General features: G+C 45.0%; 1 protein-coding gene and 1 non-coding gene across 2 annotated transcripts; both read left to right on the forward strand.

Moving 5' to 3' along the window:
* On the forward strand, window positions 1–25,129 carry LOC114781536 (uronyl 2-sulfotransferase-like). The gene is made up of 8 exons (XM_028967973.1): window positions 1–358; window positions 19,444–19,487; window positions 20,496–20,651; window positions 21,663–21,742; window positions 21,831–21,984; window positions 24,410–24,507; window positions 24,585–24,742; window positions 24,819–25,129. Exons 1-8 carry the CDS (start codon window positions 148–150, stop codon window positions 25,127–25,129), a joined length of 1,212 nt encoding a protein of 403 aa, XP_028823806.1. The 5' UTR covers window positions 1–147.
* LOC114781556 (U1 spliceosomal RNA) lies at window positions 13,157–13,320 on the forward strand. The gene has a single exon (XR_003747702.1). It is a non-coding gene; the product is annotated as a U1 spliceosomal RNA (small nuclear RNA).
* Window positions 25,130–26,204: the final 1,075 nt, after the last annotated feature.

Consider the following 26,204-nt stretch of genomic DNA (forward strand, 5'->3'; position numbering starts at 1 on the left):
TAAAGCGGAGACGGAGCCCGGGCTCCCCACTCCTGCCGCCAAGCAGGCCCGGTTCCGCTTCTGGACGTCCGGCGAACTGCGACCGGAGGAGTAAATGAATTCGACGCGGAGAGAGTGCGGTTCTCTGCGGCTCCATGCGAGGGAACCATGAAGGACCACGGCAGCAAGCACACGCAGAACCACGTCCGGGAGAGGAACTGCAGGAGAGGCGACGCGGTCTGGGCGCTCTGGCTGAGGTTCTCCCTCCGTGACTATGGGTTCTGCATGGGAACCCTGTTCCTCTTCTGCCTGGGCTCTCTGGTCTACCAGCTGAACGGAGGACCACCGAAAGTTCTGCTGGACATCAGGCAGTACCTGGGTAAGAAGCGCGCAGGGTTCTTCTGGTGCTTCTTGGATGGAGGACCGCAAGACTCGTGAAAAGTTTCGCATTATCACGCAGGGTTGGTCGAGCATCCAGAAGCGACCAATCAGCACGGAGCTCCAACTCGGACACTTTTAATTGGTCGCCAGGCGGCAGCGATATATCGGCGATCAGTATCGAGTTATCGTTCTTAATAAAGAGTAGAAGAGGTAGTAGAAGAGTAGAAGAGGGGGATGAAAGTGGAGGATAGTTCTTAATAGAGAGTAGAAGAGGGGGATGAAAGTGGAGGATAGTTCTTAATAGAGAGTAGAAGAGGGGGATGAAAGTGGAGGATAGTTCTTAATAGAGAGTAGAAGAGCTAGTAGAAGAGTAGAAGAGGAGGATGAAAGTGGATGATAGTTCTTAATAGAGAGGAGAAGAGGTAGTAGAAGAGTAGAAGAGGGGGATGAAAGTGGATGATAGTTCTTAACAGAGAGTAGAAGAGGAGAAGAGGACCATGAAAGTGGATGATAGTTCTTAATAGAGAGTAGAAGAGCTAGTAGAAGAGGAGGATGAAAGTGGATGATAGTTCTTAATAGAGAGTAGAAGAGCTAGTAGAAGAGTAGAAGAGGAGGATGAAAGTGGATGATAGTTCTTAATAGAGAGGAGAAGAGGTAGTAGAAGAGTAGAAGAGGGGGATGAAAGTGGATGATAGTTCTTAACAGAGAGGAGAAGAGGAGAAGAGGACCATGAAAGTGGATGATAGTTCTTAATAGAGAGTAGAAGAGCTAGTAGAAGAGTAGAAGAGGGGGATGAAAGTGGAGGATAGTTCTTAATAGAGAGTAGAAGAGGAGGATGAAAGTGGAGGATAGTTCTTAATAGAGAGGAGAAGAGGTAGTAGAAGAGGAGAAGAGGGGGATGAAAGGGGATGATAGTTCTTAATAGAGAGTAGAAGAGGGGGATGAAAGTGGATGATAGTTCTTAATAGAGAGTAGAAGAGCTAGTAGAAGAGTAGAAGAGGGGGATGAAAGTGGATGATAGTTCTTAATAGAGAGTAGAAGAGGAGGATGAAAGTGGATGATAGTTCTTAATAGAGAGTAGAAGAGGAGGATGAAAGTGGAGGATAGTTCTTAATAGAGAGGAGAAGAGGTAGTAGAAGAGGAGAAGAGGGGGATGAAAGGGGATGATAGTTCTTAATAGAGAGTAGAAGAGGTAGTGGAAGAGTAGAAGAGGGGGATGAAAGTGGATGATAGTTCTTAATAGAGAGTAGAAGAGCTAGTAGAAGAGTAGAAGAGGAGGATGAAAGTGGAGGATAGTTCTTAATAGAGAGGAGAAGAGGGGGATGAAAGTGGATGATAGTTCTTAATAGAGAGTAGAAGAGCTAGTAGAAGAGTAGAAGAGGAGGATGAAAGTGGAGGATAGTTCTTAATAGAGAGGAGAAGAGGAGGATGAAAGTGGATTATAGTTCTTAATAGAGAGTAGAAGAGCTAGTAGAAGAGGAGAAGAGGGGGATGAAAGTGGATGATAGTTCTTAATAGAGAGTAGAAGAGCTAGTAGAAGAGTAGAAGAGGAGGATGAAAGTGGAGGATAGTTCTTAATAGAGAGGAGAAGAGGAGGATGAAAGTGGATTATAGTTCTTAATAGAGAGGAGAAGAGGAGAAGAGGGGGATGAAAGTGGATTATAGTTCTTAATAGAGAGTAGAAGAGCTAGTAGAAGAGGAGAAGAGGGGGATGAAAGTGGATGATAGTTCTTAATAGAGAGGAGAAGAGGTAGTAGAAGAGGAGATGATAGTTCTTAATAGAGTAGAAAAGGTAGGAGAAGAGGAGGATGAAAGTGGTGTGTTCGATCAGTATTGAGGGAGAACTTTTTTGTGAGGTCTGGACACATCTGACGTCTGGATTCATTTTAAAGCTGCAGTCCAGCTCCATCGACTGAACTAAACCTTCTATAGCCATTCTCGAATCTGCTGAAATTGTGAGGAGATGAAGGTGATGGTGTCTTGGTTGAGATTTTGATGGTCCACTCTAGTCCTCAGATCTTCAGTCTGGTTCTCAGTGTTGTTGTTTTGATGTCATCTGGTGAAATAGAGAGTAGATGGAGATGATGATGATGATGATGATGATGATGGTGGTGTCTTGGTTGAGATTTTGATGGTCCACTCTAGTCCTCAGATCTTCAGTCTGGTTCTCAGTGTTGTTGTTTTGATGTCATCTGGTGAAATAGAGAGTAGAAAAGGTAGGCAGTGTTGTTGTTTTGATGTCATCTGGTGAAATAGAGAGTAGATGGAGATGATGATGATGATGATGGTGGTGTCCTGGTTGAGATTTTGATGGTCCACTCTAGTCCTCAGATCTTCAGTCTGGTTCTCAGTGTTGTGAAATCGAGAGTAGATGGAGATGATGTCAGTATTGTCGGGTGAAATGGTTTCTGTTTCTGGGATTTTAATGAATGAAATAAAGAGTCCTGTGAGAATCATGGAATATGTCTCTGAATGTTCTCAAGACGTTCTTATTCCTGTTGGAGGAAAACACAAATATCACTTTCACAAAATGTTCTGTTCTCTGAATTTAAATAGGATTTTAAAATGACGTGTAGAGTTCGAAATGTCGTGTGAAAGCGCAGTTTCTGGTTAAATCCGTGGTGCCTGGACGTCGGATGTGGGGGGTCAACCTGCAGTTCTCGTGTTTGTGTTGGAAGAAGTTACTATAGCTCTCTCTCTCTCTGTTTCTCTCTCTCTCGCACTCTCTCTCGCTCTCTCTCGCACTCTCTCTCGCTCTCTCTCTCTGTTTCTCTCTCTCGCTTTCTCTCTCTCTCTGTCGCATGGTTTTATGGGAGTCTTTGTGATGTTTGAATATTTACCTTCAAGCGGCGGTGCTACTTTTGGCTGCTCTTGCTCTGCGTGTGTGATTGTGTGTGTGTGTGATTGTGCGTGTGTGATTGTGTGTGTGGTGTGTGATTGTGTGTGTGTGTGTGATTGTGCGTGTGTGATTGTGTGTGCACATGTGTGATTGTGTGTGTGTGTGATTGTGTGTGTGTGTGCCCGCTCTGGTTGTTGGGCAGGAATTACGTTGTAGATGATCTGACCCAGTTTCACACACAGTTTATGCATTTAGGATGTTTAAAGGATTCTCACACACACACACACTTATTCCGAATAAACAGACAATGATTGTTCTGGGTTCTATTCTTACACCTCGGAACAGTTTTGTCTCCATGTTTGTCTCCATGTTTGTCTCCATGGGATGGATTGCAGGTTATCGTCATATTTCTCTTGTAGAGAAACCGAACAACTCAGTCAGATGTTCCTCATAACTGCTGCAAACCTCTCACTCGTTTTCGGGTGGATAACGTTGATGTCGCCGAGACTCTTTACACAAAATTCTAAATGACTTTCAGGGTAGAAGTGACTTAAAATTGAAAATATTAAAATGTTACACGCTCGCACACACACAGACTCACACACACTCATGTAAGTGTGATGTTTGGCGTGCTCTTCTCTCACCATAGCGAGGATTTCACTGATTTCTGTCCACGAAAACACACATGATTTTCATTTTTCATATTTATGTCTGACGGTTCTTCTTGTTCCAGTCAGGTCTCAGTTTTAACTGTATTGTCTCCATGTTTTGTCTCCATGTTTGTCTCCATGGGTCGCGGGATGGATTGCAGATTATCGTCATATTTGTCTTCTAGAGAAACCGAACAACTCAGTCAGATGTTCCTCATAACTGCTGCATGTGAGGTCTCCAGAACCGGGTTCCAGCGCATCCAGCAGGAAGCCTGGTGGTCGGAAGTTCCAGGTGGAACTTCCCCTCTGACCCCACACGTGACCTGTTCATTTTGATTAAATATTTAATTTCTGATCCACATTTAGCAGCAGCTGGTCATGTGACCGTACCGAGCTGCAACGTCAGAATCTCTCAGCCAATCAGAAGTGGCGTATGTACAACGGTACAAAATGGATCAGACGCCACTTTATTCTGGATATGTTGTCAGGTTTATAATCAAAGTTTTGGGAGGATTTGGACTTTTGGGCTTAATTTTAATGTAACTACAAAAATAGACATATTCACAATATGTCCAAATAATTGTGACTATTGTGTCCAGCCTGTGCTGGATCTGTTGATCAGTCCTGGTGGTTCTTCGTTTGTATGGGATCTCAGTGTTTCGCTGTAGAAGATATGCAGAAGATGCAGGATGATGCATTGTCATGTTGTGCCCTAAGGAAACAGGTTCTAAGAAGAACCGTAAGCGGAATATTTCTTACTGGACTGGGTTCCAGAAGGTGCTGACAGGTCTGTGTGTGGAGTCGCTGCCTGGAGCAGGTGTGGTATTTCACACCTGGCCGTCACCTGCCAGAACCGGGACCAGACCAGTCCCAGTGGAGCCTCTGCTCTTCCACGCCACACTTATTCATTTTACTGCCCCGATGGCCGCTATCTTGTCCTGACACACTGGCCTGGAGAACATTGTTCTGTCATTTCTCTTGAAGGCCTGTTCTCCATTTCCCGCCGCAGCCGGTTTTACTTCCATTCCATCTGCGCAGAGAGCACCACGTCTAAAATAAGCGACTTAAATACACAGTATTTACCCTGTACCCGCAGGGTTGCCAGATTGGGAGGGGTCAGACTCGGGAAGAAATGACCCCTCAGCAGCTTCGCTTTTCTTTTTCTTTGTATTAATATATTTATTGATCATTCACAACAACATTATGGCACCGGCACAATGAGAAACAATATATACAAAACAACAAATCAATAATTAATATAACAGTAATAAAGCTGATGGGTTGACACAGAAGAGAGAACCAGAGAAGGTTATGAGCTGTGCTTTTCTAATTCTGTTAAAGTGTCCCTGTATGTCCCACATCTCTGTCACTTACATTTACACCATTTACCAGACACCCTTATCCAGAGCCCATTACAGTGACAGGGACCGTCCCCCCCTGCTCAGAGACACGATGGTAGTAAGTGGGGTTCGAACCTGGGACTTTGTTCTGATTTGTTCTCTGACTCTGATCTCTTTAGCCATCATTCCACCTTATTACTTAGCTCACAGGACACAAGGTCATGTGACCATCTACTGCTGAATGACATTGTTGTATCAGTTACTTTATAAGTAATGGGTGTTAGTATCCTAGCGGGTAACTCACTCGCCTATGAACCAGAAGACCCCACACAAACCCCACTTACTACCATCGTGTCCCTGAGCAAGACACTTAACCCTGAGTGTCTCCAGGGGGGGACTGTCCCTGTAACTACTGATTGTAAGTCGCTCTGGATAAGGGCGTCTGGTAAATGCTGTAAATGTAAATGTTAGTAATGTTTCTAAGCAAAAAAAAAATCAAGGACAGAGGTCAGACTGTTAGTTTTAAATTGTGGTTAAACTCAATGATGTTGTTAAAGGTGTGTGTGCGTGTGTGTGTGTGTGCTCTTGTTTCCTACTGTGCTGGAATATCGAACTGAAGACATTTCATGTCCCCATGATGGATGTCTGCAGTAAAATGTTTTTATTTCCTCTCATAATTCCATCATGATGTCTGAGTTGTGGTCTGGTGGGAATTTAGTAGGAAGCAGAAATCCAACTCAAACCTAAAATAGTGTGTGTGTGTGTGTGTGTGTGTGTGTGTGTGTGTGTGTGTGTGTGTGTGTGTGTACACTGTTTGCACATTTTCACTTCCTGCACCAAACACCACACACACACACACACACATATGCAACATACCACAAATGCACATTTCCTGTGAAGACTGCATATTGTTGTTATACCTACATTGTGTGTGTGTGTGCGTGTTGCTGCCAGCATTAACACACTAGATCTTTGTCTTTGATGGACGCTGTAAATGTGCTACTTTCATTATTGTCTGTGAAACAGCCCTGTCTTCACTCTGTTGTGTAGTAGGTTCATTTTCATATTGGCCCAGTTGCTTTGAGATACACTTATGGGGCTAAAAAAGTTTTATCTTATCTTATTTTACAAAATGTAGTGTGTGTGTTTCAGTTTTAATGCATAGTGCATATTGCTGTAAATGTCTGGCATGTATGTTTAAATATAATACCGTCTTCTGTGGTGTGTGTGTGTGTGTGTGTGGGTTTCAGTCTGTCATTGAGTTCATAGGGTGGGTCTCGTCTTTCTACTGCCTGCGTAGGAAATACAACCACATGTATAAATACACACACACACACTTCACATCTCTCACTCTGGTTCCCCCAGTGAACATTTGAGGAACTCTTCTTTGAGTGAAGCAATCCTGTGGTGGATGGATGGGTGGTTAGGTAGGTAGATGGCTAGGTGGGCAGGTGGATGGATGGATGGGTGGGCGGGTAGATGGATGAGATGGACGGGTGGTTAGGTAGGTAGATGGCTAGGTGGGCAGGTGGATGGATGGATGGGTGGGCGGATTGGTGGATGGCTAGGCGAGTGGGTGGGCGGGTGGATGGATTGATGTGTGTGGGTGGGTAGATGGATGGATGGATGTGTGTGCGTGGGTAGATGGATGGATGGATGGGTGGTTAGGTAGGTAGATGGCTAGGTGAGCAGGTGGATGGATGGATGGGTGGGCGGATTGGTGGATGGCTAGGCGAGTGGGTGGGCGGGTGGATGGATGGATGGGTGGGCGGGTAGATGGATGAGATGGACGGGCGGTTAGGTAGGTAGATGGCAAGGCAGGTGGGTGAGCGGATGAATTGATGAGTGTGGGCGGGTGGATGGAAGGGTAGGCGGGTGGATGGATTGATGTGTGTGGGTGTGTAGATGGCTAGGTGGTCAGGTGAATGGATGATGGATGGATGGATGGGTGGGCGGGTAGATGGATGAGATGGATGGGTGGTTAGGTAGGTAGATGGCAAGGCAGGTGGGTGAGCGGATGAATTGATGAGTGTGGGCGGGTGGATGGATGGATGGATGGATGGATGGGTGGGTGGATGGATGGATGGGTGGGCAGGTAGATGGATGAGATGGATGGGTGGTTAGGTAGGTAGATAGCAAGGCAGGTGGGTGAGCGGATGAATTGATGAGTGTGGGCGGGTGGATGGATGGATGGATGGATGGATGGATGGGTGGATGGATGGATGGATGGGTGGATGGGTGGGTTTCACGTGTTCCTCGGTTCAGCGTCCTTCTGCAGCGTCTCTGTAGAATCCTTGCTGCGTGGCTGTAGACGTCACGTGACCCCGGAGTTTATATTCGTGGCACGTCGCCCTCCTCCAGCCATCTGGAAACAGGAAACACGCCTCCTTTCAGGAAGAGAGGATTGTGGATGTGATGGATGGAGGGGAGCAGGTAGCGCTTCTGTGGGACAGAGAGGAGTCGCCAACTCTGTGAACCACGTCACACACAGAGAGAGAGAGAGAGAATCTTCTCCTCTTCTCTGTTCTGTAATCATAGTCACTGCTTCCTGTAGCTGTACTGTGTGTTTAGACCTGAATGATGATCTATCTTCTAAAAAATGACTTTGTGTCACTGCTCTAGCGCTCACTCTCCGTCTGTACTTCCATAAAGCGACCACGTATTTACTCGTCTTCTTTCTTCTGTTCACGGTTAAAGACGGACTGCGTGTGTGTGTGTGTTTGGGTGGGGTATGATGGGTATTTATACTCAGCCCCGCCCCACCCAAATGGCGGGGTTAATGGTGTAATTAGATGCGACACGGGTGGGATTTTAATTCAAAAACGATATTGCATTTCTCCCCCACCCCACGCCCCAAAAAAACATGACGAAGCTTTTCAATGTTCCAACGTGAACAAGTTGCCTCAAGCATCTGCTGCATCCTTGTTCTTCGGCAAATACTGTGTGTGTGTGTGTGTGTGTGTGTGTGTGTGTGTGTGTGTGGGTGTGTGTGTGTGTTCATTCCAAGCATTCCTGTCCGCAGTTGACCACATACACACCACGTTCTCCATGCAGGGACATTTACTGCGTGTGTTTCCCGCTGGCTGTATCTGCGCTTCCTGTGCGGCTCCTGGCTTCTCCAGCCTGCATCCATGTAAACATCTGTGTTGCTCCTTATTTCCTCCACGTCCCCCATCCGCCGGGGTCCGTCCAGTCCTCGCCGCCATTAGGGTCTCATCAGGAGAAAATACGGAATTGAACCCCCTTTTTTAATACTTTGCTGTTCAAGATGATCGGAACATCTGCATCTGGGATCGTAAAAGTAGTCAAAGTAGGTGTGGTCCACACCTCCAAGCCTCCAGGTTACGCTAACACAGGTCGTTCACTTACTTTTCCCAATAGCAATAGGAGTTCTTTAAAATGGTTCTCAATAAAGACATGATCATATTTTTAAAAATAATTTTTCTGCCAAATTAGTACAGGAAACGGTGGAATTTAAAAGGGTCGACACATGACACTTTTCTAGGTCTGCACTGGTTGTTTGGTTCTAGTAGGACTACGGTCTGCAGCAGATCTTTTAGAGAAAGGAAATGGGGCATTATGGGTAAAGGAGCTGATGTTGTGAGATTGTCAGAATAAAGTTCCATTGCATATTGAAGTTACTGGAAAATAGTGAATAACTGAGTGGTTCTAATGTAGATGTAGGTTCCACGCTGCTAGAGTGGGTTCTCCAGTTTGGCGCCCTGGACGTAAACATGCTAGAAAATGACAGGGAAAGAGGTGAGGTTCCAGGTAACTGTAGCCCTTCAGAACGTTCTCCTCTGCTTGACCTCTCGTTGCGGTTCCTCAGGGAGCTCTGCTAACCTGCACTTCATGTTCTGGTGGAGGTGATGATGGGAACCACCTTGGAACATCCCTGCCAGTTACAGTCGACAGTGAAAAGTTCAGATGTGGCTGAAGTGGATTTGTGATGAAGTTGTTGTGTTGTGACATGCTATGGCCACCTGTGTGGTGTGGAGGATGCGTGTTGAACCCTCAGGAGAAGGTCTGGTGTCTTTAACTGCTCTATTTGAGGTTTTGATGGAGCTTTGAGGCCTGTGGTGTGATCTCCTGAAGGTCTTCAGTGTCCCAACACCTCCTGTAGATCATTTGCAGGCAGCAGTGTATTATCACGGCAGCTCAGATTTAACACACACACACACACACACACACAGCATTTACGGTGAAGGTTGTGTATATTATAGGTCTGTATTTTGTCTGTTACTATAGGAACCACCAGTGTCATAGATGTTTCGTATGGAGACATTCTTTATACGTGTGTGTGTGTGTGTGTGTGTGTGTGTGTTCACATGCTCTTTTGTTAATTGCTCTAATAAACGTCCCTGTTGCTGTGTACCTCCATTATGGTGGGTTTTCTCTTTCTTCTGATCACAGTGGGTGTCTGCAGTGTGTGTGTGTGTGTGTGTGTGTGTGTGTGTGTGTCCAGTGGTACTGAGTGCAGTTAGAGCCACATATGGAGTACATATGCACTCAACATTTTATTTGGATCTGTGTGTGTGTGTGAGAGGTCATGAATGTTCTAAGTGGCAGAACTGATGTCACTGGTTTTCCTGCCTTTGTGTGTGTGTAGGGGGTGTAGGAATCTAGTAAACTTTGAGGTTTTCACTTTGGCGTGTGTGTGTGTGTGATAAAGGCCTGAACCCTGAACGAACTGCTGATTCTCCGCTGGGGTCCGGTTCTCTTCATTGTTTTAATAATATTAATGAAGCCGGTTAAGAGGAACAGTCATCCGTTATAAAGATCTATTACCTGTTCTTTCATAGAAATAAAAAGGGACAAAAACATGATAAATCTGTCCTCTGTATCCTTCCGTGTGTGTGTGTGTGTGTGTGTGTACCAGTAAGGTGAAATTGTGCTTGTTTCTGTAATAATGAGCTTTATTATCAGTAATAATAACTAATAAAAATCATTCTACACAACTAATATAATTATTCTACTGCAGCGCCACATGAATATTCATTAATATAATTATGATGATGCACCTACCAGTGGAGCCAAGTTCAGCCCCGACCAGCACCGCTGTAGAGCTGCTACTAACAATTTATTTTAATTGATTTTTTTAAAATAAATAAACAAATAAATGCATTTATTTCCTACCTTTATTCAAAAACAGAAGTAAAATCTTTAGAAAACACACAAATGTGTTGCTCTTTGAGCTGATATAGTAATAAAATAAAAATGGACTAACACCAAAAACATGCACATGTATGCTTTTTTTTTTTTTTTTTAAATAAAGGGCCATTTTTTTTATGGATTTTTATCGATTTAATCGTTGCGTTGTTGCAGCCCCTACACCGCTGTCCTGTCCAGCTGTACTATTACACTGCTCTCTGTACGTGTGTGTATGTGTACACATGTGTGTGCGCATGTGTGTGGCAAACCTGCTGAATTACAGGCAGGGTGGGGACCCCCATCACCCCCTGTAATTAGTGCACATTGTATAGCTGAGGAGGGTGAAGCTGCAGACCACGCCCATATACAGAATATTACCTCAAGCTCAGGAGCAGGTTCCTGCTGCCTAGAAGTGGCATGAGGTCAAAGGTCACAGATGTGAAGGGACCTGCGGCGCCTGGAGTGAGTGTGAAGACGACATCGGTGACCTTTTCATATTTATGTTGTACTGAGGAAGTCTGTGGCCTTGTGATGTTCATGTCAGGAGTCTTTAGAACATATCAAATATTACCCACGTTAGCGCAGTAAGTGTGTGTTCCGTAAATAAACGCAGCCGCTGGCCGAGTTCACCACATTCATATATATGTATTTATATACACGCCCACAGAGGTTTTACAGGCAGGTGCAGACGCTCCAATATCTTTACACACACACACACACACACACTTTCACTTCAGCCGCACCAGAAGATGAAAGCCCTGGTGCCCTGAGCTGTGCTCCACCCCAGATGATGATCACGACGATGATGATATTTATCATGCGTCACGAATACAACATATTTGGCCCTGATGGGCGGAGTCATAGTGAGGGTCGGGGTTTATATTGGGCTCCTCCCCACTGCCTTGTCCCGTGTTGACCTCTGAACTCGCAGCGTTCGTGATGCTCAGCATCATTGCGGCCGGTGGCTGATTATATGCCGCAGCGCTCAGGAATTCTTACAGCATTACTCCAGACTGCCGCACAACTTTCTGGAAAGCGACCGGCTGTCTGACCCCTGACCCCAGGTGGTCCACTGCTCTGCACAGTAGAAACTGGTAATGCACTCTTTACAACAATCACTTAAATAAAAATAATTGGTAAATATCCACCTCTGGTGTAGAAATGTGTCATGGCGGGAGCTTTTATAAAAGTTTTGAAGTCAAACTTGGTTCAGTTTGACCTTGTCACTCACACACATGCACACACATCACATGGTTATATTTGGACACTTCTGTCTGGTCACAGCTGCAGTCACCAATTTTCTGTACGGAAAATGATTGTTGTGCACGGAAAGTATATATTTGTCAAATTCCAGAAACGCACATTATCATTCCTAAAGCAGAGCCAAGAAGGGAAGGAAAATTCTGAAGTGGACAAAACTGTAAGATGGTTGAGAAGAGTCTGAGAAATTGTTTCTGGATGAAGCTGAGCTGGAAGGTTGTCGGGACGTTGTCAAAAGATGCCGGTGGAGATGCTGAGCGATCTTTAATTCTGTGTGGTAGTGGTGGAGGTAGTAGCCTAGTGGGTACCACACTTGCCTATAATCCAGAAGACCTGGTTAGTTGTGTTGGTTGGTTGAATAAAACATGATATATTCAATAAACATTTAATAATCCGTGTTTTAGTTTTCACTTCAGTAGCGACAGTTTTATGCTCCACGTTTAATAATCCACGTTTTTCACATCAGTAGCGACTGTTTACGCTCCACGTTTGATAATCCGTGTTTTTCGCGTCAGTAGCAACTGTTTTATACTCCACGTTTAATAATCTGCATTTTTCACATCAGTAGCGACTGTTTTACGCTCCACGTTTGATAATCCGTGTTTTTCGCGTCAGTAGCGACTGTTTTATGCTCCACGTTTGATAATCTGTGTTTTTCACATCAGTAGCGACTGTTTTACGCTCCACGTTTGATAATCCGTGTTTTTCGCGTCAGTAGCGACTGTTTTACGCTCCACGTTTAATAATCTGCATTTTTCACATCAGTAGCGACTGTTTTTACGCTCCACGTTTGATAATCCGTGTTTTTCGCGTCAGTAGCGACTGTTTTATACTCCACGTTAATAATCTGCATTTTTCACATCAGTAGCGACTGTTTACGCTCCACGTTTGATAATCCGTGTTTTTCGCGTCAGTAGCGACTGTTTTACGCTCCACGTTTGATAATCTGTGTTTTTCACATCAGTAGCGACTGTTTTACGCTCCACGTTTGATAATCCGTGTTTTTCGCGTCAGTAGCGACTGTTTTACGCTCCACGTTTAATAATCTGCATTTTTCACATCAGTAGCGACTGTTTTACGCTCCACGTTTGATAATCCGTGTTTTTCGCGTCAGTAGCGACTGTTTTATACTCCACGTTTAATAATCTGCATTTTTCACATCAGTAGCGACTGTTTTACGCTCCACGTTTGATAATCCGTGTTTTTCGCGTCAGTAGCGACTGTTTTACGCTCCACGTTTAATAATCTGCATTTTTCACATCAGTAGCGACTGTTTTACGCTCCACGTTTGATAATCCGTGTTTTTCACGTCAGTAGTGACTGTTCTTAATCTCCACATTTAATAATCCGTGTTTTTCGCGTCAGTAGTAACTGTTTTTAATATCCATGTTTAATAATCCATGTTTTAGTTTTCACTTCAGTAGCGACTGTTTTACACTCCACGTTTGATAATCTGTGTTTTTCGCGTCAGTAACGACTGTTTTACGCTCCACGTTTAATTAATAATCTGTGTTTTTCGCGTCAGTAGCGACTGTTTTTAATATCCACGTTTGATAATACTTACCTGGCAGGGGAGATACCGTGATCAAGAAGGCGGTTCACCCAGGGCGAGGCTCAGCCATTGCACTTCGGCTGTGCTGACCCCTGCGAATTCCCCAAATGTGGGAATCTCGACTGCATAATTTCTGGTAGTGGGGGACTGCGTTCCCGCTCTCCCCTGATTTTTTTTTTTTTTTTTTTTCAGGGGCAGTGGTGGCCTAGCGGTTACGGAAGTGACCCCGTAATCAGAAGGTTGCCGGTTCGAATCCCGATCCGCCAAGGTGCCACTGAGGTGCCACTGAGCAAAGCACCGTCCCCACACACTGCTCCCCGAGCGCTGGTCATGGCTGCCCACTGCTCACTCAGGGTGATGGGTTAAATGCAGAGGACAAATTTCACTGTGTGCACCGTGTGCTGTGCTGCTGTGTATCACATGTGACAATCGCTTCACTTTTTTTTTTTTTTTAATCTGTGTTTTTCTCATCAGTAGTGACTGTTTTATGCTCCATGTTTAATAATCCGCGTTTTTCACATCAGTAGCGACTGTTTTTAATATCCACGTTTGATAATCTGTGTTTTTCTCATCAGTAATGACTGTTTTATGCTCCATGTTTAATAATCCGCGTTTTTCACATCAGTAGTGACTGTTTTATGCTCCATGTTTAATAATCCGCGTTTTTCACATCAGTAGTGACTGTTTTTAATCTCCTTGTTTAATCATCCGTGTTTTTCGCGTCGGTAGTGACTGTTTTATGCTCCACGCTTAATAATCTGTGTTTTTCGCGTCAGTAGCGACTGTTTTTAATCTCCACGTTTAATCATCCGTGTTTTTTCGCGTCAGTGACTGTTTTACGCTCCACGTTTAATAATCCGTGTTTTTCGCGTCAGTAAAGACTGTTTTATGATCTACGTTTAATAATCCGTGTTTTTTCGCGTCAGTAGCAACTGTTTTAGTCTCCACGTTTAATAATCCGTGTTTTTCGCGTCAATAGCGACTGTTTTATACTCCACGTTTAATAACTCGCATTTTTCTCATCGGTAGCGACTGTTTTACGCTCCACATTTAATAATCCATGTTTTTCGCATCAGTAGTGACTGTTTTATGATCCACGTTTAATAATCCATGTTTTTCGCATCAGTAGTGACTGTTTTATGATCCACGTTTAATAATCTGTGTTTTTCGCGTCAGTAGCGACTGTTTTTAATATCCACGTTTGATAATCTGTGTTTTTCTCATCAGTAATGACTGTTTTATGCTCCATGTTTAATAATCCGCGTTTTTCACATCAGTAGTGACTGTTTTATGCTCCATGTTTAATAATCCGCGTTTTTCACATCAGTAGTGACTGTTTTACGCTCCACGTTTAATCATTTGTGTTTTTCACGTCAGTAGCGACTGTTTTTAATCTCCTTGTTTAATCATCCGTGTTTTTCGCGTCGGTAGTGACTGTTTTATGCTCCACGCTTAATAATCTGTGTTTTTCGCGTCAGTAGCGACTGTTTTTAATCTCCACGTTTAATCATCCGTGTTTTTTCGCGTCAGTGACTGTTTTACGCTCCACGTTTAATAATCCGTGTTTTTCGTGTCAGTAAAGACTGTTTTATGATCTACGTTTAATAATCCGTGTTTTTTCGCGTCAGTAGCAACTGTTTTAGTCTCCACGTTTAATAATCCGTGTTTTTCGCGTCAATAGCGACTGTTTTATACTCCACGTTTAATAACTCGCATTTTTCTCATCGGTAGCGACTGTTTTACGCTCCACATTTAATAATCCATGTTTTTCGCATCAGTAGTGACTGTTTTATGATCCACGTTTAATAATCCGTGTTTTTCGCGTCAGTAGTGACTGTTTTATGCTCTACGTTTAATAATTTGTGTTTTTCGCATCAGTAGCGACTGTTTTACGCTCCACGTTTAATAATCTGTGTTTTTCGCGTCAGTAGCGACTGTTTTAATCTCCACGTTTAATAATTTGTGTTTTTCGCGTCAGTAGCGACTGTTTTACGCTCCACGTTTGATAATCCGTGTTTTTCACGTCAGTAGTGACTGTTCTTATCTCCACATTTAATAATCCGTGTTTTTTTTCACGTCAGTAGTAACTGTTTTAATATCCATGTTAATAATCCATGTTTTAGTTTTCACTTCAGTAGCGACTGTTTTACACTCCACGTTTGATAATCTGTGTTTTTCGCGTCAGTAACGACTGTTTTACGCTCCACGTTTAATTAATAATCTGTGTTTTTCGCGTCAGTAGCGACTGTTTTTAATATCCACGTTTGATAATCTGTGTTTTTCTCATCAGTAGTGACTGTTTTATGCTCCATGTTTAATAATCCGCGTTTTTCACATCAGTAGTGACTGTTTTACGCTCCACGTTTAATAATTTGTGTTTTTCGTGTCAGTAGTGACTGTTTTAATCTCCACGTTTAATAATTTGTGTTTTTCGCGTCAGTAGCGACTGTTTTTAATCTCCTTGTTTAATCATCCGTGTTTTTCGCGTTGGTAGCGACTGTTTTAATCTCCACGTTTAATATTTGTGTTTTTCGTGTCAGTAGTGACTGTTTTAATCTCCACGTTTAATAATTTGTGTTTTTTCGTGTCAGTAGAGACTGTTTTAATCTCCACGTTTAATAATTTGTGTTTTTCGCGTCAGTAGCGACTGTTTTTAATCTCCTTGTTTAATCATCCGTGTTTTTCGCGTTGGTAGCGACTGTTTTTTAATCTCCGCGTTAATAATTTGTGTTTTTTCGTGTCAGTAGAGAATGTTTTATGCTCCACGTTTAATCATTTGTGTTTTCGCTAACAATAATGTGTGAAACGTTGTATTGATGAATGGTGGGATCCATGAAACCACACTTACTATCATCGTGTCCCTGAGCAGGACACTTAACCCTGATCTACGTTTAATTAACCCTATGATCTACGTTTAATAATCCGTGTGTTTTTCGCGTCAGTAGCAACTGTTTTAGTCTCCACGTTTAATAATCCGTGTTTTTTCGCGTCAATAGCGACTGTTTTATACTCCACGTTTAATAACTCGCATTTTTCTCATCGGTAGCGACTGTTTTACGCTCCACATTTAATAATCCATGTTTTTCGCATCAGTAGTGACTGTTTTATGATCCACGTTTAATAATCCGTGTTTTTCGCGTCAGTAGTGACTGTTTTATGCTCTACGTTTAATAATTTGTGTTTTTTCGCATCAGTAGCGACTGTTTTACGCTCCACGTTTAATAATCTGTGTTTTTCCGCGTCAGTAGCGACTGTTTTACCGCTCCACGTTTGATAATCCGTGTTTTCACGTCAGTAGTGACTGTTCTTAATCTCCACATTTAATAATCCGTGTTTTTTTCACGTCAGTAGTAACTGTTTTTAATATCCATGTTTATAATCCATGTTTTAGTTTTCACTTCAGTAGCGACTGTTTTACACTCCACGTTTGATAATCTGTGTTTTTTCGCTACGTCAGTAGCGACTGTTTTTAATATCCACGTTTGATAATCTGTGTTTTCTCATCAGTAGTGACTGTTTATGCTCCATGTTTAATAATCCGCGTTTTCACATCAGTAGTGACTGTTTTACGCTCCACGTTTAATAATTTGTGTTTTTCACGTCAAGTAGCGACTGTTTTTTAATCTCCTTGTTTAATCATACCGTGTTTTTCGCGTCGGTAGTGACTGTTTTATGCTCCACGCTTAATAATCTGTGTTTTTCGCGTCAGTAGTGACTGTTTTTAATCTCCTTGTTTAATCATCCGTGTTTTTTTCGCGTCAGTAGCAACTGTTTTACGCTCCACATTTAATAATCCGTGTTTTTCGCGTCAGTGACTGTTTTACGTTCCCACATTTAATAATCCGTGTTTTCGCGTCAGTGACTGTTTTACGCTCCACGTTTAATAATCCGTGTTTTTCGCGTCAGTAAAGACTGTTTTATGATCTACGTTTAATAATCCATGTTTTTTTCGCGTCAGTAGCAACTGTTTTAGTCTCCACGTTTAATAATCCGTGTTTTTCGCGTCAATAGCGACTGTTTTATACTCCACGTTTAATAACTCGCTTTTTTCTCATCGGTAGCGACTGTTTTACGCTCCACATTTAATAATCCATGTTTTTCGCATCAGTAGTGACTGTTTTATGATCCACGTTTAATAATCCGTGTTTTTCGCGTCAGTAGTGACTGTTTTATGCTCTACGTTTAATAATTTGTGTTTTTCGCATCAGTAGCGACTGTTTTACGCTCCACGTTTAATAATCTGTGTTTTTCGCGTCAGTAGCGACTGTTTTAATCTCCACGTTTAATAATTTGTGTTTTTCGCGTCAGTAGCGACTGTTTTACGCTCCACGTTTGATAATCCGTGTTTTTCACGTCAGTAGTGACTGTTCTTAATCTCCACATTTAATAATCCGTGTTTTTTTCACGTCAGTAGTAACTGTTTTTAATATCCATGTTTAATAATCCATGTTTTAGTTTTCACTTCAGTAGCGACTGTTTTACACTCCACGTTTGATAATCTGTGTTTTTCGCGTCAGTAACGACTGTTTTACGCTCCACGTTTAATTAATAATCTGTGTTTTTCGCATCAGTAGCGACTGTTTTTAATATCCACGTTTGATAATCTGTGTTTTTCTCATCAGTAGTGACTGTTTTATGCTCCATGTTTAATAATCCGCGTTTTTCACATCAGTAGTGACTGTTTTACGCTCCACGTTTAATAATTTGTGTTTTTCGTGTCAGTAGTGACTGTTTTAATCTCCACGTTTAATAATTTGTGTTTTTCGCGTCAGTAGCGACTGTTTTTAATCTCCTTGTTTAATCATCCGTGTTTTTCGCGTTGGTAGCGACTGTTTTAATCTCCACGTTTAATAATTTGTGTTTTTCGTGTCAGTAGAGACTGTTTTAATCTCCACGTTTAATAATTTGTGTTTTTCGTGTCAGTAGAGACTGTTTTAATCTCCACGTTTAATAATTTGTGTTTTTCGCGTCAGTAGCGACTGTTTTTAATCTCCTTGTTTAATCATCCGTGTTTTTCGCGTTGGTAGCGACTGTTTTAATCTCCGCGTTTAATAATTTGTGTTTTTCGTGTCAGTAGAGAATGTTTTATGCTCCACGTTTAATCATTTGTGTTTTCGCTAACAATAATGTGTGAAACGTTTGTATTGATGAATGGTGGGATCCATGAAACCACACTTACTATCATCGTGTCCCTGAGCAGGACACTTAACCCTGATCTACGTTTAATTAACCCTATGATCTACGTTTAATAATCCGTGTTTTTTCGCGTCAGTAGCAACTGTTTTAGTCTCCACGTTTAATAATCCGTGTTTTTCGCGTCAATAGCGACTGTTTTATACTCCACGTTTAATAACTCGCATTTTTCTCATCGGTAGCGACTGTTTTACGCTCCACATTTAATAATCCATGTTTTTCGCGTCAGTAGCGACTGTTTTTAATCTCCTTGTTTAATCATCCGTGTTTTTTCGCGTTGGTAGCGACTGTTTTAATCTCCACGTTTAATAATTTGTGTTTTTCGTGTCAGTAGAGAATGTTTTATGCTCCACGTTTAATCATTTGTGTTTTCGCTAACAATAATGTGTGAAACGTTTGTATTGATGAATGGTGGGATCCATGAAACCACACTTACTATCATCGTGTCCCTGAGCAGGACACTTAACCCTGAGTGTCTCCAGGGGCGGACTGTCCCTGTCACTACTGACTGTAAGATGCTCTGGATGAGGGTGTCTGGTAAATTCCGTTAATATAAATGTAGGTCACAGGTACTGATCGAAGAGAGAAGGTCCTCAGTTGGGCGGAGTGGTTACTGGCTCTCTGGCTCATGGGTAATCAGTGCAGATGATGATAGTTTTTGGTGGAATGGGAAGTGGTCAGGGGTGAAATGAGGTCAAACGGGATGTTTCCTGGAGTGGTGGTTTGTGAAGGTGTTAATTCAGAGGGTGTTTGTGTGTGTGGACGGAGAGCAGAACTCCACCCCGCTGCTCTGATTGTTCATTCATCTAATGGGCCTTGTGATTCTTAATCCTGTTCAACACACACTACACACAGTTCGCACCCACAGATGATCAGTAGTGCTGTGTGTGTGTGGAGCTGGTGTTGAGTGTGTAGCTGTAACTCATGTTTTTTTGGGTGTGGGTTGGTTGTCTCTGTCCATTTTTCAGCTTCTAGTTCTTACTGACAGCTGAGAAAGGGCCTTGGCATCAGTGACTGGTCTTTATTAAAGCCATTTTAATATCAGCTCTGAATGCAGATCTTTCCAGGTCTGACCCAGTGTCTGTTGTCTGTTCTCAGGTCAGTCCACTTTTGCAGATGACCACGGACCCCAGACACCTCAGGTAAGATCATCAGCAGCTTTTCATCTTTTCCTTTGTCTGTTTGTAGTTGTGTGTGTGTGTGTGTGTCCATCAGATTACACTGAGGCTCTGTGTGTGTGTGTGTGTGTGTGTGTGTGTGTACAGCTGCTCTTTCATTCAATTTCATTTATATTCACTTTTTCTCTGGCTCTCACAGAGCAATAAAATTATTCACATTTTATTTCTAACAATTAAATAATTAGAGACATTTAAGACCCAACCACACACACACACACACACACACACACACACACACACAGTAACATTATAGACATAATGCTTCACACATCACAGACACACACATTCCCCTTTACTGCCGACAACAAAAAGAAGAATGTTCTGCACATTACAGGAACTACACACAGACGGGTCTTTGTCTCTGTCTGTGGCTCGCGATCAAAGTCGTGTCCCTGATCTGCTCCACATCAGTTTATCTTACAAACACTCCACGTCTTTCTTTCTGTCCCCCTTTCATCCTTCTGACCAACACACCCCTCCACAGAGCGACCTCACGCGACCTCGCTTCTGGTGACCTCAGTGGACGCATCTCATCACTGCAGGAACCACAAGCCGGAGCTGAACCAGCAAATCAAAGACAACACATACACACAGCCGGGCCGCCTCTGAGGGCAGCAGGAAACTCGGCATTTAAAATCAGCCAGCCAATCACACAACAGGAAAGTCCATCAGGACAGGATGGCGAGAGGAAGTGACCTCGCTCGTTCTGTAGTTACTGAGAAAGCTGACTTTAGAACATCATTTACATTCATTTACATTTCCAGCGTCCTCATCCAGAGTAGTGACAGGGACAGTCCCCCCTGGAGTCCTGCTCAGGGACACGATGGTAGTAAGCCCAGCCCAGACTATTCCTCCAATAGGAATATGACATGAAGGAGGACATGAAAGTGGACGTGAAGAACCGGGTTCCTTCCTCATGAAAGCAGAACGCGGCATGTGGAGGGTGAAAGGTTCCGTCTGTCTGTGTTGCAGGTTCTCCCGTTCCCCAGCCAGGTGGTGTACAACCGTGTGGGGAAGTGTGGGAGCAGGACGGTGGTCCTGCTGCTGAGGGCTCTGGCCGAGAGACACCAGTTCAGCCTGGTATCTTCTGACATCCACAACAAAACCCGACTCACCAAACACGAGCAGGTGTGTGAGAACAGAGAGACACCAGGCGAGGTGTGTGTGTGTGTGTGTGTGTGTGTGTGAGGTGTGTGTGTGTGTAAGAGACTCGGCGTCTGAAGCTGTTTAAGACTCATTATATAAACTCCAGCTGGAGATTAATGACGCGTCTGATGCCTGCAGCTCGTCCTTCACGTCTCAATTTGTTCAGAGCGTCTCTTTATCAGGCTGCTAACGCATTGTGTGTGTGTGTGTGTGTGTGTGTGTGTGAGTGTGTGTGTGATGGGCGATCACCTTTCTGGAAACTTTCACAGCTGTACTGTCAACTAGTTTGACCTCAGGATGTGATCAAGTGGTCCTTGACCCCTGACCTTTGACCAGACACCCATGTGGCCACACTGTGAGTTGCAGGTGTGTAATAAAGACTTGACTGTCAGACGGCAGTGGGACACAAAGACGGCCTGTTCTCCAGCGTTACGTCACCGCAGTAACGCTCCTCACCTTTCACTGCTGCTGCCACTGTGTGTGTGTGTGTGTGTGTGTGTGTAATTTCAGGTTTTGATTTGTGCACTTGTTCTTGTGTGTGTATGTGTGTGTACGTGTGTGTACGTACATGTGTGAGTACGTGTGTGTAAATGTGTGTGTATGTGTGTGTGTACGTGTGTGTGTACATACATGTGTGTGTACGTGTGAGTGTGTATATGTGTGTGTGTGTACGTGTGTGTATGTGTGTGTGTACGTATACGTGTGTAAATGTGTGTGTGTGGTTGACCACTGACTAACGCCCCAACCACAGTTTGTAGCAGTTTTGTAGTTTGTGCCTGAAACAGCAGCCCAGACAGAGCAGGGCTAACTGGAACCTTCTGGAAGTTGGATTTTCTGTGTGTGTGTGTGTGTGTGTGTGTGTGTGTGTGCGCTGAACTCCATGTGGATTTCATTTGACTTCATCACTGTAATAACGAGATCTTGTTATTTTTCAGATCATAGTAGGAAAACATTGTCCTGTGTGTGTGTGTGTGTGTGTGTGTGTGTGTGTAGGTCGACCTGATGAGGAATATCAGCAGCATACCGCAGCCGTACCTCTACACCCGGCATGTCCACTTCCTCAACTTCTCACGGTCAGTGTGTGTGTGTGTGTGTGTGTGTGTGTATGATCCCTGATGTTGAGTAGTGTGTCGAGGTCGTGACCCTGTGACCCTGCGGCAGGTTCAGGTTGGAGCAGCCCGTCTACATCAACATCATCAGAGACCCCATCACCCGCTTCCTGTCCAACTACTTCTTCCGCCGCTTCGGGGACTTCAGGGGGGAACAGAACCACCTGATCCGGACGCCGGGGATGAAGGACGACGAGCGATACCTGGTGGGTGTGGCACCACCACCCGTTACATCCCCTACATACATTCTGATGGTGTGATTGTCATTGTGATACACCGCAGCACAGCACACGGTGCCACGGTGAGCAGTGGGCACCATGACCGGCGCCCGGGGAGCACTGTACCCTCAGTGGCAGCTTGGCGGGTCGGGATTCCAACCGGAGACCTTCTGATTACGGGGCCGCTTCCTTACCAGCCAGTCCACCACTGTCCCCGCAAGGCCACCACTGACCCAGCAAGGCCACCACTGTCCCCGCAAGGCCACCACTGTCCCCGCAAGGCCACCACTGTCCCCGCAAGGCCACCACTGTCCCCGCAAGGCCACCATTGTCCCCGCAAGGCCACCACTGACCCCGCAAGGCCACCACTGTCCCCGCAAGGCCACCACTGACCCCGCAAGGCCACCACTGTCCCCGCAAGGCCACCACTGACCCCGCAAGGCCACCACTGTCCCCGCAAGGCCACCACCGCCTTGTGTGCTCAGTGGCTTTGTGTTGTATTGGAATACATTTGAGAGTTCTGATCAAATCCAGCAATTTCTCTGGATATTTGTGATCTGACACACACGCACACACACACACGCACACACACACACACACACAGCATGATTACAGTCAGACAGTCAGTTACAGTCATGTCGTGAAGAGTGTTTAAACATGTGGTTTTCATGGTGTGTGTGTGTGAGTGTTCTGATTCAGAGAATAATGAAAGAGACGGGTTCTGCACTGACTGAGTGACTGTGTGTGTGTGTGTGTGTGTGTGTTTAGGATGCTAAATGGTCACTTTGTATCTGTCAGCACACTCGGTGGTGTGTGTGTGTATAATCCTCTGCTTCTCCGGGGAACTGAAAGTCGCTGTTATTTCCTTTTCCCGCCCTGCCGCCCTCGTCTCACATCTGACTTTTACACTTTAACTCGTTACTTCAGCGCGGAACTGAACATCTCGGTTCCGCGGTAATTCTGATTCGTACGAGAAGACTTGTATCGTCATGTGGTCAGGGATGGCTGACTCCGCCCACCTGGCACTTCACTGGCCGCCAGGTCGAAGCCGCCGATTTAAAGACATTCAGTTCAGTTACATCAGTCTCCTGACGCACAGCGCCACCTACTGCCACCCGTGGGATACGTCTGTTTTGCTGCTTGGAAGTCCAGCTGGATTGTTCTGCTTCTGTAAATGAAATGTTCATGTTTGGTTGGTTCTGTTTTCGTCGCTCTTGTTTCTGGGTTCTAGGTCACGTCCTGTTTGTCCCTCTCGCCGTTCGGCTCGCCGTGATGAGTGTGTGTGGATCTAAAACAGTAAATACACGTAACACAGCGCGGTATACGGTAATAAGAAAAACACGTTTTTTCATGTAAACTCATTTTATGATCATATTTGATGCATTTACATTTACAGCATTTACCAGACACGCTTATCCAGAGCTTAGTAGTTACAGGGACAGTCCCCCCCCGGAGACACTCAAGGTTAAGTGTCCTGCTCAGGGACAGGATGGTAGTAAGTGGGGTTTGAACCTGGGACTTCTGGTTTATAGACGAGTGTGTTACCCGCTAGGCCACTACCACCCTGTAGTTACAGGGACAGTCTCCCCCCGGAGACACTCAGGGTTAAGTGTCCTGCTCAGGGACAGGATGGTAGTAAGTGGGGTTTGAACCTGGGACTTCTGGTTTATAGACGAGTGTGTTACCCGCTAGGCCACTACCACCCTGTAGTTACAGGGACAGTCTCCCCCCGGAGACACTCAGGGTTAAGTGTCCTGCTCAGGGACAGGATGGTAGTAAGTGGGGTTTGAACCTGGGACTTCTGGTTTATAGACGAGTGTGTTACCCGCTAGGCCACTACCACCCTGTAGTTACAGGGACAGTCTCCCCCCGGAGACACTCAGGGTTAAGTGTCCTGCTCAGGGACACAATGGTAGTAAGTGGGGTTTGAACCTGGGTCTTCTGGTTCACAGGCGAGTGTGTTACCCGCTAGGCTACTACCACCCCTACATGTATTTTTTATGTATTTTTACATTATATAATGTATATATTAAATCTATGTATTAAATACATACGTTTTTTCTCTAAATGAGAACATCTGCGTTTTTCCGCTCGGCTTTTCCACGCGGGTTCACCGCTTTTCCCCTGTGTGATTTATCACCCACACACACACACACACACACCATCAGTGTGTGTTTTTCCACCTCTCTGTGAGCGCCGCTCTGTGCCACGCCCACCGTGGGGGCCGAGGAACTCCGTTACAACCGAGATCATGTTCTGTACGAAGAACCTCCGAACTCACACATTATAAGAACTTTCTAGATCACCAGAACCTGCATAATGATGATATTTTACTTTTCATCTTCTTGGTCGTGACTTCCTGTGTGAGTGATGCCCCCTAGTGGTGAATAACAAGCTTTCTCTGTGTCTGCAGGACATCAACGTGTGCATCCTGGAAAATTACCCAGAATGCTCGAACCCGCGCCTCTTCTACATCGTTCCGTATTTCTGCGGGCAGCACCCGCAGTGCAGGTACGTCTCCCCGTTCTCGCCAGAACCCGCCTGCTGTCGCGCCGTCTGCTGACACGCCGTTCTCTTCCGTTCCGCAGAGAGCCGGGGCCCTGGGCTCTGGAACGGGCCAAGCAGAACGTCGTGGAGAACTTCCTGTTGGTGGGAGTCCTGGAGGAGCTGGAGGACGTTCTGCTCCTGCTGGAGCGACTGCTACCTCATTACTTCTCCGACGTGCTGAGCATCTACAAGAGTCCAGGTAGGAACGTTCTCCGCTCTGACTTGACCCCCGCGCTGCGCTGCTCCGCTCCATGTTCCGTGTGTTCTGCGCCCAGCCTTCTGGAGGATGGGGAACCTGACGGGCACGGTGAAGAAGCACACGCCCACGCCGGCCGCCCTGCAGGCGCTGTTCCAGCGCATGCGCTTCGAGTACGACTTCTACAACTTCGTCCGGCAGCAGTTCCACCTGCTGAAGAAGAAGATCGGCCTCCGCTCCGCCGCCAAGGAGCTCGCTACCCACAATCCCCTGCTGGACCCGGAGGACGCGGAGCAGGGCGAGGGACCTGCAGGGCGAGGACAGCTGGCTGGAGCAGCCGTGAGGGGCGGGGTCAGCATTCCCAGCGTGCATCTGGGAGTGTGTGCTTAGCGACCATTCTGATGCCCGTCTTTTTATCGGGTCGCCGTTTTACGGGGAATCTCCAACTTTATTTAATTCAAGAACCTTTTATTTCAATTAAGGAAGCTGATGATGATGATGATGATGATGATGTGGTCCCCAGTTTAAACTGAGGGCAGGACCCTGGTTCCCAACGTTTCGTCCAGTTCTCCTCACTCTCCGACATAACCCGATGGGAGGGGAACGTTCTCCGCGTTTAAAGCGGCTAGAACATGTGGGTGAACGCGGGGGGTGCGACGGTACCTCGGTTTTTGCCCGAGATGGCTCGGTGGGTCTTTTTAAAAGCTGGAACAGACGTGACAGATCTGATTTACTTCCGTCGAGTAAGGACGCCCGCGCTGAAATATGATCTAGAGCCATCACGGTACCGTAGGTAGAACGTTATTCATCCACCGGGAAGGTTCCTCCAGGAAACTCCAGCATGGGGACTATAGCTCCAGTCGAGCAGCAACAGTGTGAGAGGTGTGAGTGGGTGGAGCCACAACAGTGATTGAACATCTTAACAGGTTCTGGTGCTACCGGGACCTAAGAAGACACCAGCGCCTGGTAAGCTGTAGGCGCCAATTAACCACAAACTGGACCGAACAGTTCGATATTTTACCGAGTACCGTTGCACCCTAGCAAACACATTCACCAGAGGGCGGAGTCAACAACAAACATGGCGTCAGTGGAGGAGGCAACCCGCCTTCAGAACACGCCCACCGGGCGGAGCTGTTCACTCTGTCATGTCGGACTCGGCAGGACAGGGCTGCTGCTAGCGGGGGACCAAACTGTGATTATTAGTCCTTTACGTTTACGGCGTACGTTTACCAGCCCTACTTATTTCACCAAAAAAAGTATTTAGGAAAAGTAGGAATTTCGCAATTGCAGCGGATGCAGTGGCTCCATCCGGCTCCGCTGACGCCATGTTTTCCACTTTGCCCGAGAGCTGTGTGATTGATGGATTTAATATTTCCGTGTATGTGGACGTGTGATTTCTGTCATTTCTGGGTTTTTTTGGCTGTTTTAATTTATTATATGTTTATTGCCTACCATATTGAATTCT

This window comes from Denticeps clupeoides, unplaced genomic scaffold, assembly GCF_900700375.1.
Source record: "Denticeps clupeoides unplaced genomic scaffold, fDenClu1.1, whole genome shotgun sequence".
Classification (NCBI taxonomy): domain Eukaryota; kingdom Metazoa; phylum Chordata; class Actinopteri; order Clupeiformes; family Denticipitidae; genus Denticeps; species Denticeps clupeoides.

Coding starts and splice junctions, on each gene's coding strand:
- LOC114781536 (XM_028967973.1), top strand. CDS start 148: ATGAAGGACCACGGCAGCAAGCACACGCAGAACCACGTCCGGGAGAGG. Junction 21,985..24,409: donor AGGACGACGAGCGATACCTG/GTGGGTGTGGCA, acceptor CTGTGTCTGCAG/GACATCAACGTGTGCATCCT. Junction 24,508..24,584: donor GGGCAGCACCCGCAGTGCAG/GTACGTCTCCCC, acceptor TCCGTTCCGCAG/AGAGCCGGGGCCCTGGGCTC.